Raw genomic sequence first — 21,253 nt, forward strand, 5'->3', positions numbered from 1 at the left:
ATAACAGTATGTATTCCTCGGTGGCTAAGTGGTCCCTAAAAAGGGATCTGACAAAATTTTAAAGAGATTTTTAATAAAAAAATATGATGTTTCCCTTCGATGATTTCGGAATAGATTATTATACAAAAACGACTACTCCACTATTTTAAAATATAAACAAAATTAGTTTTTAGGTGATAAGAATTTTATTTTCTTGGTATTATTTTTTTCTGCAATTTTAAGAACTCTTAAAAATATTTTTAAGCGTAATTTACAACAATATTTTTTTTACTTCTTTAACTGTTGAATTTATATGCAAGTGTATTACAGCGGTATAAAATGCATTTTTTAAAATTACATATCTCTATTGTTACAGTAAATTCTTAAAATAAAATAAAAACAGAAGAATTAAGCCTAAAACATTATCATGCTACGATGTTTTAGTAATCTAAATCGATTTTTTCTTAATTCTAATCTTCTAAAATTTAATACATCAGATAAACCAATTGCAGACAGAATGATTTTTCACATTCCCACAAGAAACTATTCCGCCTTACTAACTACTTCGAATATTACAGTATATTTATTTCTTAACCACTCAATTTTATAGACACCACTGAACCTTTACATACATACACATCCTGTTGGCCCGAGAAAACAAACAATTAACAATCGAAATTCGAAAATGATGTCATAAGAAAGAGTCAATTATATACAGCTTAATTAACAGCAAGAATTGTCTGCCGAAAAAAATTTTCTTTACTCCCTAATAAAGATATTATAGTCCCCCCCCCCTAATAAAAATTATAGACCTAGGGAAATGCCGATAACGCCACGAGTACTCATATTTTTATTATCAGTGTCTATACATAAGCAATTTGTTCTTCGTAGTATAGTGAAGAAATGCATGCATTTTGAACATCTTCTTTTCTATCTGACGCCAACAAAATTATAACTTTGGTCAAGATTACATACAGAATCTCGTTAAATCATTTCGTTTTTGAGTTATCGCGCTTACATGCATGTAAATACACAAGTCGACAGAGATGAATCCCTTGATGAATTTGATTCAAAATTTGATGCAGTTATATAAAAATTAAATACAAGCCAAATCTAGCTGTTTCGGTTTGACGCTGTTCACTGGTACTAAGACAGAAAAACTTCATGAGAATGAATTTAGTTCTAAATTTAATTTTTAAAAAAAAAATACATTTTTTTTATTTGTAAATATTACATAGGAAGTTCCATCCATCTAGCTCAATGTTTTCCGGTTACAGGACTCATAGACATATAATTCCATAAATGTGCTTTTGGGACTCGGAGACGTCTGAAACTCAAAAATTCGCTAAAGCCTCTTGTTCGAAATTTTGAGGATTACAATACTTTATTCACTTTCTATCAGAAAAATTAAAACCTATTGATTAAATTTCAAAAAGTAGCACATCAGAATTGTTGAGGCTTGATTATTTTGTTTTGAATGACGGGTCGTCATAACTGTTATGCGGATATTGGAGTTAGTTGCAAAATGGTACCTTATATAAATTTTTTAAAAAAATATTACTAACGTATGTAAAAGTTATAAAAAACGGAACGAAATAAAATAAATTAAATTTTAAGAAATTCAGTGATACCTTGTTCATTCAGGCCACACACTGATATGTTTAAAAATGCCTTGCTTAAAATAAAGGGCACAGGTTCCATGATTCAAAAAGAGAAAATAATTTCAAGAAAAATGACACAACGGCATCCTCAATACAATAATATTTGTTCATAAAATACGGAAAAGCGTATGAAAAATTAAAATGGAAAAAAATTCTCATCTTACTCACAAACGCTGCAATAGTAAACAACTCTAGTAATAGTGGGACATGAGCTTTGTGGTTTGTCATGTACATCTTTCCAAACATAGAAAAAGCACAAAGCACGTATTTTCAATGCTTTGTAAGAGTTTAATTCTCATTTGCCTTTGTCTTCTTTTGCTGTTGTAGGCAAGACCCAAAATAAATGTATTACCGAAACAAAATTGCAAAGGCATGTATTCAGGGCAGGCGAGAAACAGATTAAAGCAAACTGGGGCGGAGATCCACTGTTTTAAGCCGAGGAAACAGCCATTCTTCTCTTGCGTAGCTATACATTCATGTCGCAGTTACAACTTTTCTGTTGGAAGAAAATATTCTAATTTTGACACATTCTTTCTGAAACTAACTTGAATATCCAATGAAGATTGATTTTCTCCCGCCGTATTCTTAATAGGTTCAGGCAAGGCACTGAAAGGTGAATAGAAGATGGTTGTTAGTTCTATCCTCTGCCTTTGCTATTGATGGGTATGCTTCAAGAACTGGCTCACCGGTGGACAATTTATTATTTTTCACTCTATGTTAATAATAATTAGTAAATATGTTTCACTATGTCTAGGAAACAATACAGTGGCATAAAAAATGCCTACACTTGAATGACAATTAGGTCATCAACAAAGAGGATCGTTTTTACAAAATACGTCCACTTTCAGAAAAACTTAATATTACACTGCAACAATATGGAATATTTCCAGAAAATCTAACAATCGATGAAAGAATGATACGATATTTTTGCAAACACGGTTGTATGAAGTATGTGAAAAATAAACCTGTGATATTTGGATAAAAGTTATCGATGTCGGCATCTTATAATGGATATCTCTTCATTATTAATCCTCATCAAAGTGGAGCCACTTTCTCAATATATTATGGAATCTTTACTCTCTGTTGTGAAAAATCCTGTTTCACAGGACACATACAGATAAGTTTTTTTTTTACTTCATATGGGTAACATTAATATTTCTCAGATCAATAACAGTAAGTTACCTTGGTGAAACAATTCCGAGAAACAACATTAGACGAAGAGCTATGCTTCAGAACAATAAAGAATTTCATCTCCTAAATTGTAAGCATTTATTAGTAAAAAACCTAGATAATCCTCAAAGACGATGTCAATAAAATCTTGCTAAGAAAAAATCTATTACAATTTGAAAAATGTGTAATGTAGACTACGTTGAGATTGTTTTTCGGATTTCCATTTATAAAATCTTTTTTGTAATTTAACTCAAATTTCATAATTTTTAGTAGTGTATTGGACCGTTGCCCTATTTATAGGAAAATCTTACAAAATATTTAAAATTTTTGTTTTAAATGTGTAAGACCCTAGCATTGATCATGTCTTTAAAAATTTACGTTTTTTCTATATTTGTTTTTATGAATGGTCCAATATAGGTTAACACATACAACAGCAATTCCTTATTACCATGAGTCCTTGATTTATGTACATCATTATGGTAGACCATTTAGAGTTCGAACCACCTCCATGAATTCAAAGGTTTCAATATTTCAAACTAAAATAATCTAAAATTATAAATGCAAGAAAAATAAGAAAGTCTTCAATGATTTCTTATCAATATGAGTTGCGATTGTATTAACTATTTCTAACACGGAGAGTTTGTTATTATTCTTAATTCATTATTATAATCCCAATCTAAGGCATTTGAGTTCCCATTTTTAAATCAGGAAATATAACTGCTTTCTTAAAGATTTCTTTTATTATTTTATATACGGTTGAATTTCTTAAGGGTATCTGAACCATTACTGACTAGTTTGTATAATTATTCTATGCGATTTTGAATGGTGGAATTGTCCATTTATATTTCTTGTGGTTACATTAGCATAATTAAGTATAATTAACTTAGGGAAAATATTTATTTAATCAATGCGTTTAATTAACCCAAGGTTACACACCTAAACATTTTAGAAAAGCAAGACATGTTTCAATGCGAAAGCATCGTGTTTCTTTCATACCACGTGACTTGTTCGATAAAATAAGACAGATGTACGTTTTTAAGAAAATTTCGGAGGTAGACACGTAAAAATTAGTGCATCTGAATGCCATCTTGGAAATAACTGGATTTATTTTGAATTCAATAAAAATTAGAAAAAAAAATTTATAAAAATATAAAAAAGGGAAATCTGACGCCGCAGATTTCAATTTATTATGTGAAAACATTATTTAAGTCAGATGGTATCAATCTGACAGAAAAGCATCATGCTATCACATGACTCATATTTCACAATCACCAACATTTAGATAAGCGATAATGTTTGACCATCTCAAAATGAATCGAGTTCTAAAATTTTTTTTCGTGAAAAACCAGTTTAAGCCTGTTTTAAACAATCACGCAATTGTAAAATTACACACACACACACACACACACACATATATATATATATATATATATATATATATATATATATATATATATATATATATATATATACACTTTTCTTGCTGTTTCGCGTTCAATCCCGTTTTCTTCTCAGTGCTTCTTCAGGTGATATCTTCTTACGACTCTACCCTATATTGGCCAGATAGGAGAATCGGGCATATGGCGGACATTCATGTTCAGTTGTAATTTTTCATTGCCGATAAGCCTTCTTTATCATTTTCTAATAACCCTAAAAGCGGAAAATTGATGCCTGAAAAGTGATAAATCGCCAATTTTCTACCCGTGCATTTTGAAGCTTCAAAACCCCAAGCCAAGCAACATCATGTTCTCACATGGTAATAAAAAATTTTCTGTATTGATTGCACAGCCCAGCTGAGTAAAAAAAATTAGTATAAATAGCAGTTATTAATTGACACAAGATGTCGCAGAAGTTCGTTTACAAACTTTAAGGAACAAGTACTTTCGAAAATAGAGTTTGGAAACATTCTTTGTCAGAGAAGAAAGTAAAAGGAAAATATGCATAATAAAATCTGCCGCTTAGAATTAAAGGAATACATAGTCACAATAACATGACAAATTAAAATGGCAAGTAGAAAGCAATATCAACTTCAGTCCTATCGAGTAACTGAAGTAAGTGTTCAAGGAACTTGCCATCTGAAGAGATACACACTTCGCATGTTGTTATTTATATAATAATGATGCCATACAACTATGAATTCGAAATAGAGTTCATAGTTGTATGACATCATGAATTGAACTATGACATCAAGAATAACTATGAATTCGTATCCATTAATACCATATGGTACACATTATCTCTTATATCCTTTTCTTTTATTCAGCTTACTAACAAATATTCCCTTGTAAGAACTATCTTTTACCTTTACGCCCCTTGTTCTATTATAAAAGTTTCGTCCTACCCTTCAAGTTTGGCGATGAATTTTTAAGGATACCAGTACAAATTCAGAAATAACTCATATGTTTGCCGACGTCCACAATTCTTCTTGAAAAAAGGAAACATGCTCAAATCGATAGATGAAATATTTTCGTAAAAATTTAATTTTGAAAAATGAGGAAACTATTTGTATTGATCGAGACCTAAGCTCGGAATTTTTTATTATATTGCATTGCAAGAGTGGAAATACCGTTTTTCCTATTTTTTTAGGGAAGAGTTACATGCCTTAGTAAACGATTAATAATACGGTAACATCGAAGAAACTAAAGGCACTGATATTGAAGAAAAACATATAGTTTCATGCTGCCATTCATAAAAAATATATATAAATTGTTAAAGCCATTATGATTTTGTGTCACTTATTTCTCACTTTTTCCAACATCTTTTCATCCAAAGATTAATTTTAGAATAACAATAAATTAAATACTAAATGAAGAGACGTAACGAAAACAATATGCAACAAGAAAAAAATCACTGGATTTTATTTACAAGTTTTCAGATTTTTTTTTTTTTTTAATGAAATGGTATACATTTTAAAATGTGCTCTCTAAATTCTAACAAGAACATTATTAATTGAATAGGCAAATTCAGAACAATGCATTTTTAATAGGCAGTGCATATAAATATATAAAATAAATTTCTAATATCGTTAAAAATGTAAACTGATTCGAACTAAAATAATTATTGATATAAATAATTAAAGTTTAATTATTTAAACTACATTATTAGGAAATTTTTCACTCCAGTGGATAATATATGTACACTTTGCACTATTTCGTAGCAAAATGATAATATCATTAAAAATTTTTCCTTAGAAATTATTTGGTGAATTTTGTAAAGAAAAAAAAAGCTTTCGATGAAGAAATCAATGAAATATTTAATAACATTCTAGTTTCAAAATTAAAAATAAAATTAATTGAAATTTAAACCAATTATTTAGTACAAAACGAAATCCTTTACATATTTTTCAATTTATTTGAAAAGGAATTCATTTTGAAAAATATTTTGAGGACAGCAATAAAGTTTTCTTTTATTTAAATTCCTTTCGCGTTCTATAAGATACGTTTAGTTTAGTTTAGTTATATTAACGTCCTGTTTTAAAGTAATACTATGGCTATTTTGGGAAGGACCTCGCCATTTTCACCTGTGGTCAGATGACGAGGACGACACCTGAGCTGATACCCCCACTTCAACTTCCACACCACACCAATGAGAGAGTGTTTGGCCCGACGGATTTAACGTGCACCAGACCCGCTTACAGGACGGTTCTTCAGTGGTATCGGGTTTCGAACCTGCAACCCCCCGGTTCTGACCTTACCGCCAGGGCACCGCGCCTCACCTATAAGATACGAATTTGAATTTCGGTCTCGGCTTTTGCTAAATTTTCGATTCTAAGAAATTAGGATCGTTAGCTCAAAGTCCAATTTTACTAAAGATCTATCTTATATGCAGGTTTTGTACAAGTTACATCTTCGAAATGCACGATTAAAAACAATTATTTTTGCTTTCACTAATACGATGTTTAGAGAAAGAAATGTAATCTTAAAAGAATAAAATTAAAATTCGAGATTTTTACAAAGTTCCATGTTTTAGACCTCCCTGAGGTCTAAAAATGCATTTTTTAAATGTTTCTTTGTGATAACGACAGCTCAAAAATGCCTTGAGGTAGACGGATGGAATTTGGTATATGGTCTTTACATCAAATTTAAAGAATTCTTTCAAATTTTGAGCAAGATATATTAAGAGGAAGTTTGTCTGTTCTAATATAACCCGATAGCTTCAAAACAGAGAGAGCTATGTAGATAAAATTTGGTGCACAGATTTATTTCTATAGAGTAGAACTATCAAATTTTGATATTTATAAATACAATAAGGGGTTGGATGTTTGTCGGTCTATACTTTCAGAAGCATGTAAACGCAATAACTGATGACTGAAATGTATGAAATTTGGTAGGTGATTTTGTGACTACAGAAGTAATTCTGTTAAATTTTGGTTTCAATTGGTTGAGGAAAATCGCTCTTAAAATGCAAATTCGATTTCCAGATACCATTAACCGCATGCCAAGGATTAATCGCCAAAACACTCGCCAAGGATGACATGACAGATTCAGTAAAAATGCTGAATTCATGCCAAAGGTTAATATTTCTCAACTGCTGTACGTCAATACCATGAAAGGCGTTTCCTGCCTTACCCAAAATCTACACATTTTTTGCGAGAGGGGGAGGGGATAACACTTTTACTAGAGAGTAAGTGATAAAGTTTTGGGAAGACTATTAACGATAGTTTTAAAATGTTAATAGTATTTAATGAAATGCTATTTTTTTCTGCATTTGCGATTTCTTTTATTCAATCGCTGTTTTTATTATTGTTATTTGAATGCTAATTTCTGTTCTGTCTTTCAGCACCACCGGGGTACTACAGTCTCAGACCACGAAGAGGAGCTAAATGACGTCCAAGTGCGTCTTCAGAACCGGACCTCACCGGACGGCGGTCACTTCCACCGGCCCAGCCTGGGCAATGCCACAGTAGCCACCACCGTTTCCAGTTCCGGCACAGCCACGGTCGTCACCCTGCCACATCCGGAATCGGACCGAAACCCTGCCACCATCAGCCCCCCCGGCACCACTACCAGCACCACCAGTGGCGGTGGCACAGTCAGGATCAGCACCCTCTAATGAGACAGAGACTTCTCTCAAGAACATACTATTCCTCCACGTGGCCTTCCGTGGTGAAAGCCGGTTCGAAAACCGACGTACGGAGAAACAAATTCCCTTTGGCCTTATAACCATACACATTCCAAGCATCAAAACAAACCTGGTTGGTTTCTTTTGTGCGCATTTTGTCGAACAAAACAGCAACAAATGTTTGCAGAAACGTTCGTTGTATTTAAGAAATAAACTGCGTTCGTAGTCTGCCTCGGAAGAGGGACCGATGAACATTCGATTGTTCTGTGACGTTCTATACTTTAAAAAAAAACGACGCTACCTCTTCTTAACCCAGTCATCGGAAACGAATCCTGAACCTGAACCGCTCAATCGATTTCTGAAGATGAAATCATTTTTAAATAAAAATGTTACCACACAATAGCCATGCAAAAAAATGATAGTACTTAAGTAAAGAGGCTTGATATAAAATTTCCACTAAAATCCATAAGTTAATTCCATTATCTAAAAGCAAGTCAATATCTCTTCAAAATCAAGTTTTTAAAATGAAAACAGTTGTAAAACAATCGTGGTATCAGGTTCAAATTTTATCATTTCAATCCCTGCTCAAGACGTTATTTTAAAATTTGAGCCTTTTCTGCCATTGTTATACTACCATTGAACAAAATTAGATATAATTAAATTATCCCTTAAACAAATTACTCTATTCTAAAGTTATCCATTAAAGGAATTATTGTTTTCAAGTTAATCATTTAAGCTATTGGAGAAGCAATTATTTGAAAATATAAGCCAATTTTAGAATCTTACCAATAGCCTTAACACAAAGCGGACACGAGAAAAATATAATCGTGATCGATTGCAGTTGGAAATTCGTATATGTAGAGGGTTGGTTAGAAAAAAAAACAACTCTGCGGTTCCGATTTCGCAAGATTTCAATTGCAAAAAGGTTCAGTAAATCGATGCCGATCGTCGGTTGCAGTGATTTGACTGGAAAACTGGTCACGTAATGAAACCATCATTTTTCGAGATGGATCAACTATTCAAATAGAAAAGAAAACGGGCGCTTAACTGTGACCTTAATCACTTATCCTTGGCGCGACAAAGTATTCTACGGTCGAGTGATGGAATTCGAAATTAATGAAACCGATGAAAGTTTTCCAATCGAATCAACTTTACATATTTCACCGACAAAAATGGCCAAGCCAAATGAAACTTTAGATGATTTAGATATGGGCGAATTTTTTGTTTTCCGAACTTCCGGCGATATCACTCCAGCCTCCGGTGTAATGCTTTGGCAAGGGAGATTTTCGAATTTTGGACTCTCTATTTTAATACATAAATGAGTGTTTAATTTATAAGCTAAGGGTCTAAATACACTTTTAAAATGTCAGATTTAATGCCTTTACTTCTGTGGTTTTGGATGTTTAAGGTATACAGATCAATTAACATAATTTCTTTGATATCGGTCTTTTTGGAAAACATATAAAATTATATATATACAGGGTGTCTTTGAATTCATTGGTCACACTTTAAGGGTATGTAAAATACGTATAAAGAAGCAATTTTGTATAACAATGTGGGGTCGAAAATGAAAAATTTCGGCAGAAAAAAACAAGAAACGCTGAGGAAATAAAGAAAAAGCTCTTTACTTACATAATGTTTCCGTAAGTGTGCAAATGTGTCACCACCAGCATCGATACAGGCCTAGTAGCGTCTAGCAAGTAATTAGCGTATACTCTTTCGAAGATGCCAGGTATTCCACGAAATATGGCAGCGGCAACTAAAGGTTTTGCAATAAAAATTTTAAAAGAGTCATTGGAAGTCTTGTAGATACTACATTTTTCCGCCTTGCTTGCACTTATTTACATTTCCGACATCATATTTCTATACAAAGAAATGCTTCTTTCTATGTATTTTACATATCCTTAAAGTTTGGCCCATGAATTCAGAAGCATCCTGCATAATTGAATCCGAATCATACTGGCTATTTTTGAAAAAAATGACTGGAATTATTTGTCCTTTTTGTTTCTAAAGGCATTAAAAATTGTTGAGACAATGTAACGGAGATAAGACTCATTTGAAGTGGTTGAATAACAACCCAATATATTAGACAAAACATGAAATAAAGTTATTGAAGTACGACGACCGGAAGTTCTGGTTTGAGAACTCGTCCATATTATTTGAAAAATGGTTGATTTTAAGAATTGATATTCCAAAGTGCATTTAGAAGCCTTTTCTTTGTCTGCAGCTTTTAAAGCGAGTTATGAATATCAGTCACGAATATCCATTTTTCGAGATTCCCCCACACCCGGAGGTGACAGTCGAATCGTTGAGCCTTTCTTGGGGGCCTTACCGCATGTGTTCTGTGATGGCTAGCGTTCCTCTTCCGAAGCAGGTGACTCCCTATGCAAAAAACAAACACACAAATGAAATGTTGAGTGATATTTATTTGAACGTTTAAGTGTTTTTCTGTCTTTCCATGTTGTTTGTTGAAATCTTGTCCACGAAGAGAATGTGTTGAACTAGTTAACTATGGTTGTGACCCTTCCCGTTCTTTGACCCTCAGGTTTTTGGAGGTTTCAATTATTGCCACTGCACACGATATACTGTTTTCACTGGTTTAGTGGAAAAGAAAGTTCAAATTTTTTCTTCATACCTGCATTCGCTTTCTAGAAAGATGCATTGAAGATACATGCGAGATTATTTCGTTACGCTGTGAAATTCATACGCAACATATGATTTGTGCAGCATCTTCTCTCAGAGCACTGTTCAAAATTTATTTCATAAGGCACAAAATCTCTCTCGATTATCATAGGAAAGCACCTTAAGCTGTAATCGAGGATTATTTTTAAAGCACAAAAAAGTAAAGATTGTTTATCTGACCTTAAGTCTTGAAGTATTTTTTAAACAATGGAACTAAATTAACAGTAACAATCATTTTTAAAACCCAAAAATTAAAATATAACATCCATTTAATTTTTAGTAAATTATAGCTCCTTCTGAAATCGAATAAAGCCAAGTTGGCACATATTAGGTAGGAATATTTTTCAATCTTATTCCTTATTGGCTAATGTAGAGCCTTTATCTATATTCCCTTGACTATGCAATTAACATAGTTATTAGCTAAACTGATTAATTACATTATTTTTCGGATTTGATTGCTGTTATTATCATTGTAAAATAATTTAGATGTATTGTTTTGATCTATTATAGTACTGATCTTTTCATATTTATTGTTTTTAGGTATTTTTTTTTATTTTTCCAGAAGGTATACGAAAATTCTATAGTTTAGAACATGTGAAATTGTTCATGTTTATTTTGAAGTGTAATTATGATTATATGTTACAAAACTGTGAAAAACTTCTTAAAAAGTAATTTACATATTTGAATCTAAAAACTCCGTGTGTGTTTTAGATACATCCATATAAACAAGATCTGAAGCTACAAATGAAAATCTGCCCCAAACTTTAAAAAAAAATGTATTTAAAAATTGGTACTACTATCCATAGCTCTAAAACAGCAAAAATTAGAACCAAATTCACTAAACAGTAATTTAATGCAGCGAAACATTCGGATGGTGTTTTTGTGTGTGTGCTACTTTTGTAGCGTAAAATAAGAGTACTTAATGCATTTAAGCTCATTTTGGCAAGCGACTCGCTAAAGTAAAAAAAAGGAGGAAAAAAAACCTTCTGCTTCATGAAAGAATGCTGCCAAGTTAATGGGATGTACCAAAAGTGCTTATTTTTATATTTTTTATGAACTGTGTGATTGCAATTTATGATGAAAGTAATTAAAGATATAAATATTGTGCATTTTCTTAAAAAAAATACAGGAAAATATGCAGTTTAGTGACAGCGGAGTTTTCAAAACTCATATTTTAAATTTTTCTTCTCAATTCAAGATATAATATATTAAATATTTGTGATACCAAAAAGTAAAAATTATTATCATAACATTTTTTTTTTTTTTTTTGTACAGTATGTATAAAAAAAATGGCCGTTTTGTGTTTTGAATAAGCTGTTGATAAATCCGCAATTGGAATTTCCATCTCTTTTGATTTGATAACATCATAAAAACTAAATAAATCAATTTAATCTTAATACATACAATTACCAAAAAGTAATTAAGTATAACTGATTCAAAGGCAAGTAATTGAGTCAATAAATTAATATCATTAATAATCTCGATTTTTTTATGTATAAGAACTGTATTTAAATAAAGATAATTTACTCCTCAATGAACTGTGAAATCGCATTATATTTAAAACTATTTTTGCAGCTAATCGAATAGAAAAATATTTTTTTAATGAAATCAATACATAAGCATAGACATGCTCAGAAAAAAATAATCTCATTAATAATCGAATGAAGACTCTTTTCAAAAAAAATCGCAAAACCTCCTCTTAAATTATTTTATTCTTAAAAAGAAATTAATTCATTTTTAATTATTATTTTCCCTTTAATTTAAGATGTATTATATATTAGTTCCCCACTTTTATGTAAAAAATTAACTAAAAATTTTTGCGAATAGAAATTGAAAAGTAAGCGTTGTTATCATGAAATAAAAAATGTATATGTTTTGAATTTTGAATTGTAATATATCATGTCGGAAACACGGCCACGTGAATCTTATTTAATACTTCGATAATTTTTAATCAAAACTTCTTTGTTACCCTAAAAGTATAAATTAATTATTATCATTTAGAATAAGGATTATGAAACGTAGAGTCATCCTAAATAATATTAGATATCTGAAAACTATCAAACCCTTCATTTATGAATTTTCAAGATAAATTGTTAAATGTACTCGAAAATTAATATTAGCTTAAAAATTTCATTAATTTTTTTAGATACTTAGATTGCAATAAATTTCTTTTTAATTATTTTTAATAGAGTTACAGTTTCTTATTTATTTTTCATTAGGGTGAGTTGTGTTAAAAATTTTGATAAAAATAAGGTCGAAAAAAGTTTTACGAATTGAAAAAGTTTAAAAAACCTGATCTAATATTTTTCCCAAGTGCAAATCTGAGCAATTTTTTCGTTTTATGTTTCTCTTATCAACTTATTTTTGAAAACTGTGAACTAATTAGAAATATTAGTTGCAAAAATGGTCGGTTGAAAATGGATGATTGGAAACAGATTTTGATTTTTTTCAGTCGTTAAAGTTAATTTGATATATCAATGATTTTACTTAAACAATAAAGAAGATCCAGAAAAAATTAAGAAAATCTTAAAACTTACATTTGAAAAAGAAAATTTTAAATTAAGAGGGCCTTTTTCTAAGATTTTTTTACAGTAAAATTTTTAAGTTAGCAATAAAAAGAAAAAAATTTAGTAAAAATGGAAATAATAGAATTTAGTTAATAAAAATAATAATAATTTTTTTTGAAATTGTGACTTTTTTCAGGAATCTTTTCATACAATTTTATACATTTTTTCATTTACTTCTAAATAATAGTTTCAAGAGAGTAATTATTTTAACCTTATAAAATGTCTTTCGCAACAATCAATTAAAACGCCATGCAATAACTTCATTGTTACTTCACAAATAAGTAAATACTATGCGTGATTTAAAAAAAAGTTTCATGCATCTTAATTGTAAATTAAATTTACAAGAAATCTAGTATCAATTTATCGAAGCTAAGTTAGTTTTAAAATATGCTAGATTTTATTAGTTCTAATTTTTTTTTAATTTAGATTTTTAAAATTCGAAATTTAATTTTAAAATTCCGTTACATTTTAATTTTAAAAATTCGTTTTGTGGTGAAGTGCTTTAAAAAAAATTAACTCGCAAATGTATTGGGGCACTTGAAAAAAAGGACTAAAAAAATAAATTTATTCGATATAATTTTTATTATTCTTTAATTAATTATTTGCATACATTTCCAATTTTCAGTTTAAGATATTATGTGACAAACTGACGAAACCATTTAATGACAAAATTACATTCTTGAAGAAAAAATTCATTCTTTTCATCAAGTAAGATGTCTTCGCTTGAAATGGTAATTAGATTCGTTATAGTTTGTGATTCGTACTTTTTTTTTTCATTTGAAAAATTGTTTGCAACTTGACTTTTATGATTGATATATCAGATTTGTACACGTAAACATCATTAAAAAATTTAGCTTCTTTAAGAAATAACGCGTCCGCCTCTCATTCTAAAAATAGAATTTGAAAGATTCTTAAAATGAGCTGTTACATTTTTGCCAACATCAAAATTTTGTTATGCAAAGAAGGCACCGCGAGTCACGAGGAGTCGTTACCGAGCTGAGCTCTTTCAGTGGATGTTTAAGATCATCAAGAGTCATTTCTCGTATGAAAAGAAAGCAAAAAGAAATGAATGCTTATATCTTTTTCAAATTCAGTTCGCAACTTTTTCAAAAGAAGTCACTGCTTATGAGCTAGAATTGAATGAAAAATATATGGGCAGTCTCATTTAAGAATAATTTCTTTTTGTAAATCGTTGTAAGAATACTTAATTTGACATATTTTTCATTCTGACGTAAAGTTGAGTTAAAGCGTTGAAAAATGAAAGATGTATTTATTTTTATATAATTTAATAGAGCATAAAATCCCATTTTTTGTGATTTTTTTAATAAATTATGGGCATTGCCATATAGGGTTGTCTGAATTTCTAATTTTGTTTCAAAATATTTATTTTACATTTCGGAAAAACAATTGTAATTTGAATTTGTTGAATCAAAATTAATAATATTTTGTAGAGTAAAACAATACATTCTTATTCCATTATTTTTTCTTTGTAAAAAAATTTGTTGGTAACGTATTAAATATTTATTACATAAATACTGTTTTTTGAAAAAAAAATTTCAAAAAATACTTAGGCACAAATTATTTATGGGCTTTAATAAAATATTCGATAAGCTATAAGTTATATCAAACAATATATAGGATTAAGGGGATTTTTTTTCACTTTCTGTTTATGATTTATTTATTCAATTATTTATTTTAATGCACTTCGTAACAAAACGAATTTTCGAAAATAAAATTTACTCACATATTTTAATTAATAGAGCAGTTTACTGAAATTTTCAATTAATATTCATTATTTTATTAATTATTATACACAAAAGTGTCTACTATTTTTTTTTTTCTGATACGTTACTTGAAATCTAAATGAAAATATAACATGCAGAATTATTCAAATTATTTAAAAATTAATATTAATTACTTTTATTAAACTTCACATGCAAAGAATTTGGAACAAAATTTATTTACTTTCATGATTATTTTATATTAAATAATAATTAATAAACTTGAAATGAATTTCAATTGAAAAAAATTGTTAATAATAATTGAATATAATTGAAAGAAATTTTTAATACATATTTCATGAAATAATTCTCTCAACCATTGTAGTTTTAAATGTTCAATAAAATTAAACAACTTTATATGCACGAAATATAAATTAAAAGCAAAAAAATACTCATAATAATTTTCGTAATCATCATCATCATCATCATCATTACTTATATTTATTCAATTTTGTCTTAAATAAGAGACAAAATAAATTTCATTACAAAGTAAAAATTATAAATCATACGAAAGTATTTTTTTAACTGAAAGCAATATTGGGATCAAGTATAATCTTAAAGCGCTTACTTTGCTCGGTGAAACTATTTTTATAGCAATATGTGAAAATGCATGCTGAATACATTTTTTTTTATTTTGCATAAAAGAGAAAGATGTTCCTTTCACGCATTCATAAGTTAATAAAAAGTTGAATAAGTTATTTGAGTGTATTATAAAAGTTTAAAATATATTTAATTTTAAGATTGCATGTGTTTTCAAAGGGAAAAAAAAAACGAAAATTTAAAAATGAAATATTTTTAAAATAAATTTCTTGATGTAACTTTAAAAAATATTATTCTCAAAATGTTTCTTCGAGTTATTAATGCTCAACAGTATTCTTTAGAACAAATTGCATTTGTGGTGATCAAATTTACGAAGAAATAACTTTCCCTCTTTTTGATTAAATAAGAAGTTAGTAATTTATTTATTTAAATATATTTTAAAAAGAATTGTAGCATTAACGTTTATAGAAAACGCTTGTAAAATTAAAATTGAATGTAAAATTTTAAAATAACATTGTTTCTCTATTATTATAACATTTCAACTTTCGTACTTATGCAGTAGTGTTTAAAAGAAGTGTCAAATTGTGTTATGAAAATAATCCGTGCCATTCTTCCTTTAAAGAACGCTGTCTGTCTTTTCCAAGAATTTGGCAGTTATGTCATTAATCTTGAAAGAGATATAACTAAAGCTTCTTAAAAACGATGAAAAAAATTTATAATTGTAGTTCATGATTAGAAAAAATTCTAATAGAAATTTGAAAAAAAATTATGCAAAGTGTTTTAAGAAATGATAAGATTTAAGAAAAATATTATTTCTAAAATTAAGTACTTGTAAAAATCTTGATTAAGCTACTTTATTCATTAGGTTTTAGAAAATGTAACATAAAATAGTTGCAGAAATTTTAGCATATTCTAAAGTTTAATATAAGTAGATTTCTTGAAACTTAGTTAAAACATTTGAAGAATAGCAGATAATAGTATATCAATGATTTTAAAATATTTAAGAGGAAGAATTTTCACGAAGTTAATAGATATATTTAATTATTGTTATTGCATTTTTGTGCCAACTTAGCTTAGCAAAAATAAAAAATACAAGCAGAATATCAAAAAGCATTTTTATCATGGAAATATTAATTATGTACACTACTTATTCTTAATTTTAAGTAAGCCTTGCATTTTTCGATTTTTAATATGTAATTTTTAAATGTTTATTTATTAAAATTTTCATTTAATTTAAAAAATTTTATACTATTTACCAATCTAGGCAAAAACAAATTAAAGAAATTTTACATTTAACAATAATGTATGAAATAAAAGAATCAATAATGGGTATAAAATACTATAACCATAAAATGAAAGCAAAACAAAAATACTGGAATTTAAAACACTGCCTTAAAGTTAATACATTATAAGAAAGAATAGAGTAAAAAATTACAAATAATATTTTAAATTAATACATTATATGAAAGAATAGAGTAAAAAGCTGTTTATATTAAAATATTTGACTTCCAAAGTAAAAATGTTGAATTCGGAGTTTCTCAAAATTGCAAATAAAATGCTATAAATGCAAATAAAATTGAATTTTTTGGGGGAGTAATGAATTTAAAAATTCAATTAATTTTACAATGAATTTAATTTAACTGAATAAAAAATATATCGAAAACGGTTTTACCTAAGTCACTTGAACAGTAAGATACTTTCTATAAATATTAGAGAAATTTTCATCAAGTGAAAATATATTTCAAATTACGGTCATTTTGATTTCTAAAAACGTAAAAAAATTACTGTGGAGTGACAATAACTGAAGTAATTTAGCTGAAAAATTTTTCAGTTTCCTGTTCTTTTTCTAGCGTGTATGGACAATCAAACAGAAATGAATGCTCCGATTCCAATAGAAAGGTGTTGATTAAATTTATGATTTTCAAAATGCTGATTTTAAACCGTGAAACAGTTTAATATTGAAACAAATTTTTGTCCAGGAAATGCCGTATAATAATTTTTAGTTGTAAAATGGCCTCCGAAATTGACATGGCACTAAATTCATCTTAATCATATTAATTTTTAAAAATAAATTTTAAGAATGATTCTTAAATCGCAATAAATTAATGTATCTCCAAAATATTACTTAATAGTTAACTAATAATTCTAAACTAATAAAATGTTTTAAATAAATCAATGTAATACCATTCGGTTTCATATAATAAATTTCATTATAGTCGTTGATTAATAAGTGTTTTTTTAGCCATTTAAAAGACTTTTCTGATTAATTTCTACGTTAAAATGATTTTAAGTTCTGCGAATATTTAGAAGCTGAAATTTCTTATAAAGATATATACTTAGTATCAGGCCGATATTCTGTAATAGCAAATTGCCCGAAACGTTAAGCGGCATTTTAAATAAAACAACAAAAACAAAAAAAAAACCACAAAAAAAGAAATTCTTTCCACTAATTTATACGCATAAATATATATACACACAAGTATTTTTTTATTTCTTTAAATATTGTCTGTTATCTGTATGCTTTTGTATCTGTTGTTTCTCCTAGTTAATGCACAGCTTCAACCCTAGATAAGGACTTCCACGTTTTATGAATAGATTCATATTTAGTCTAACTACTATGCAAATGCGCTGATAATACTGCGCTGCTAAATATTGCGAAAATGTAATCTCGTTGTGGATTATTTCGTTTTGTTGATTGTTTGTTTGATCTCAGAAAATATTTATCGATTTATTTTTGAATTATTCTCCTAAAATTAAGCTGGATACTATTCAGAGGAAAATGTATTTACTTTTTATGTCAGAATAGATGAAATAGTATATAATTTTATTAATTTTTACTAATAATACCGGAGAAAAAATAAGTTATTGATTTATAATTATATATATATTATTTATTATTATATTAAGTAATAAAATCAAAATTCGGTTGACCTGGTTTTAATGCCTGTATTTTAAGAATAATAATTAATCCTACTATCATTGTATTAGCCTTACAACCGCTAGTGAGAAAAATAAGTTTGTTTCCATATATTTTTTATATGCTTTCAACATTTCGTTATTATAGATTTTAATAAAGTGTCCTTGAATATTTCTGAAGAGGAATACCCTCTTGAGTATACGCATGCGTCATATTTTTTGATGAATCAGCTTGATTCAATAAACCAGTATGATCATCTTTTTTTTTAATTCTGAAATACTTCTATCCAAAGGCAGCATTGGATAGTTAAATTTCGAATTAAAATTTTTATTAAAACCCTAAAATAGTTATATAGAAAGTTGTAAAAATATTTTATTACCAAAAACTTTTCCGTATATATTCAGAAATATTATTAATTTTTGTATTAAATTTATTATTGTTTTAAAATGTATTGGCAGTATTTATAATTTCCTTTCAGAATCAACAGAAATTCTACTTTCAAATTAAATTTTTCATAAGAATATTTCAAAAAGATATCGTCGTCTTTGTTATAAATATCTGCAGCAATGAAAGAATTGAAAATTTCTTCAATTTTAACATCAAGTAATGAAGCACAAAAATTAGCAAATTAATTATTTTTATCAAAATAAACTCAAAATATTTTCCAACTTTTCTCACACTTTCTTGTCAATTGCATATTAGTACCATTTATTATGAAATTTAAAAACATGCATTTTCAGTAAATTTTTATTTAAAAATTTATTTGAAACATGAAAATTACTATCCAAATAAAAACTAGTAACTAAATAACTGTCGATAAATAATAATATCTATGAAAAAAGTATAAACATGCAATGTTGTTTTTCCTCTCGAAAATTTCCAAAAAAACATTTAAAGTATTAAAAGATTAAATTATGCGAATTAAAATAAAATAGTAAGATTTAAAATTAAACAATTTTTAGTTTGAACTATCGTTGACTATATAGAAAATTATATCAATAATATTTAGAACAATCATTTCAAAAATTATTTCTTGTAATTTAATCGCATTAATGCATGAAATAAGAAAGAAAAAAAATTCCATATGGTAATTCAATTTAATTTAAATTTTCGATATCAAAGCATTTTTAATGAAGTTATTTTATGAAAATTTTTGTACTTTCTCTAATTAATTTGCTAAATCTTTTCTAAATTCATTTGAAAAATCGACAAATTAATTTCTTTCGAGAAAAAACACTTTTTTTAAAAAAACTTTTCTGCCTTAATTATATTTTTTAATAATTATCTTTATTATTATTTATTTTATTGGGAATTAGGAATTCTTTTTAGATAAGATATATACATGTATTGGCATTCCAAATTAATTTCTTGAGTAATTATGTCATAAAATAAAACAAAATGAAGAATGAGTTGATTTATTTTTTGAGAACTTTCATAAACATGTGAAATTATTATTGTTTCGAAAAGAATGCTTAATAATGAATAAATTATTAAATTAATTAATTTTTTTCATATATAACGCATTACATTTTATTCAAAAGAATTTAGAAATGCCTTCTATCTACAATAAACCAATAAAAAGGAATAAAATAAAAATAAAAAGTAATCGACACCTTTCCGAACTTAGGAGTTTTGCAAGCGAAAGGGCATAGCTTAACTTTCTTAGTTATCGGTAAGCTGGTGGAATTTCTTGAAATATTTAACTTCAAATAAAATTCTTCTTTTTTTTATTATGATAAAATTCCAACCGATTTTATTTCGGCGAAAAGTTACAAGTTAAACAGGAAATTAAAAGACACAGAAATAAGTCTTTGATATACCATATATTTTAATCAATGATTGCTCGAATTAGGATAAGAAATAATTAGACGAAAATTACAGAATTGAAAGAAATAGAAAAGAAACTTTTTTCGATATACAAATGTCATTTCTTGACAAGATGACAGTATTGAATATGCTTACACAACAGTTCATCCTAGCCAAGGAAGGATTATTTTTTCATCTCTAATTTTGTTTCCTAACAACAATAAGGATACGCCAACTTTTGTGTTATAGTTGCTTTAAACGTAAAAAGAACAGCATTGATCTACTTGTCAACATTTCTAATGAATATTTCATTAAATATCGTCCGATCTTAGATTTGGCAAACTAGCCTTAGCTAATACAAAGCTTTTTTTTAATATGTAAATATACTAATAACAGTAACTATCCATTTTTCATAGTATTACTTATTAGTATTTTTCATTAGAATTATAAGAGACGCAAATAGAAAATAGCACTTTTCATTGTAGGTCAACACTTTTTTTCTGCAAAGAAATTTGGTGTTTAATACATCTCAAATGAAATGCTTGGTTTTGTTTCAAACTCTTACATATTGAATGAATAGCAATTCACATTGTAAAAGAAATCCCTGAAAATATAGACTCAAAATGTTGTTTCAAATAGCGTTGCGATTAAGTAAGGAGAAAAAATCAGAATATTAAAAATAAATATATGGAATTTTTAAAAATCAGAGCTAAAGTTGTAATACAAGTATTGCAGTCAAGCTTCTTTAAGCTCATAGTAAAGTATAGAACTAAATGTGTTTAGGAAAACGATGTGATTAAAAAAATTGTTTCAAATTCATAAAAAAATGTGCAGAAATAGAAAGTAAAACTCTTTAGTATATTCATCGTTTAAAAAAAGCAGGAAAAATTATGAGAGTATAATTAAAAAGAAATTAGATAGAAAATGTGTTTTAAATTTAAATGGTACGATTTTTATAGCTGTTAAGAAAAAATTTGTCATTGCTCTTACGATTTCTTAACGTGTAGTTTTACTTTTTCTTAAATTCCTTTGTAAGAAGAAAGGAAAACTGCTAAAAAGTAAATGTTGAATTATTTTTCGCAAGACGTG

General features: G+C 27.9%; 1 protein-coding gene across 2 annotated transcripts in view; it reads left to right on the forward strand.

Moving 5' to 3' along the window:
- LOC129988578 (potassium voltage-gated channel protein Shal-like) overlaps positions 1–8,066 on the forward strand; it is a 299,749-nt gene extending 291,683 nt beyond the window's left edge. Inside the window, exon 5 of one of the 2 annotated variants that reach the window (XM_056096828.1) lies at positions 7,590–8,066. In XM_056096828.1, the coding sequence (XP_055952803.1) occupies positions 7,590–7,862 (273 nt within the window). In that variant the 3' untranslated portion in view covers positions 7,863–8,066. The remainder of the gene's footprint in view (positions 1–7,589) is intronic. The other variant, XM_056096829.1, reaches the window with a different exon arrangement.
- Positions 8,067–21,253: the final 13,187 nt, after the last annotated feature.

This window comes from Argiope bruennichi, chromosome 10, assembly GCF_947563725.1.
Source record: "Argiope bruennichi chromosome 10, qqArgBrue1.1, whole genome shotgun sequence".
NCBI lineage: Eukaryota > Metazoa > Arthropoda > Arachnida > Araneae > Araneidae > Argiope > Argiope bruennichi.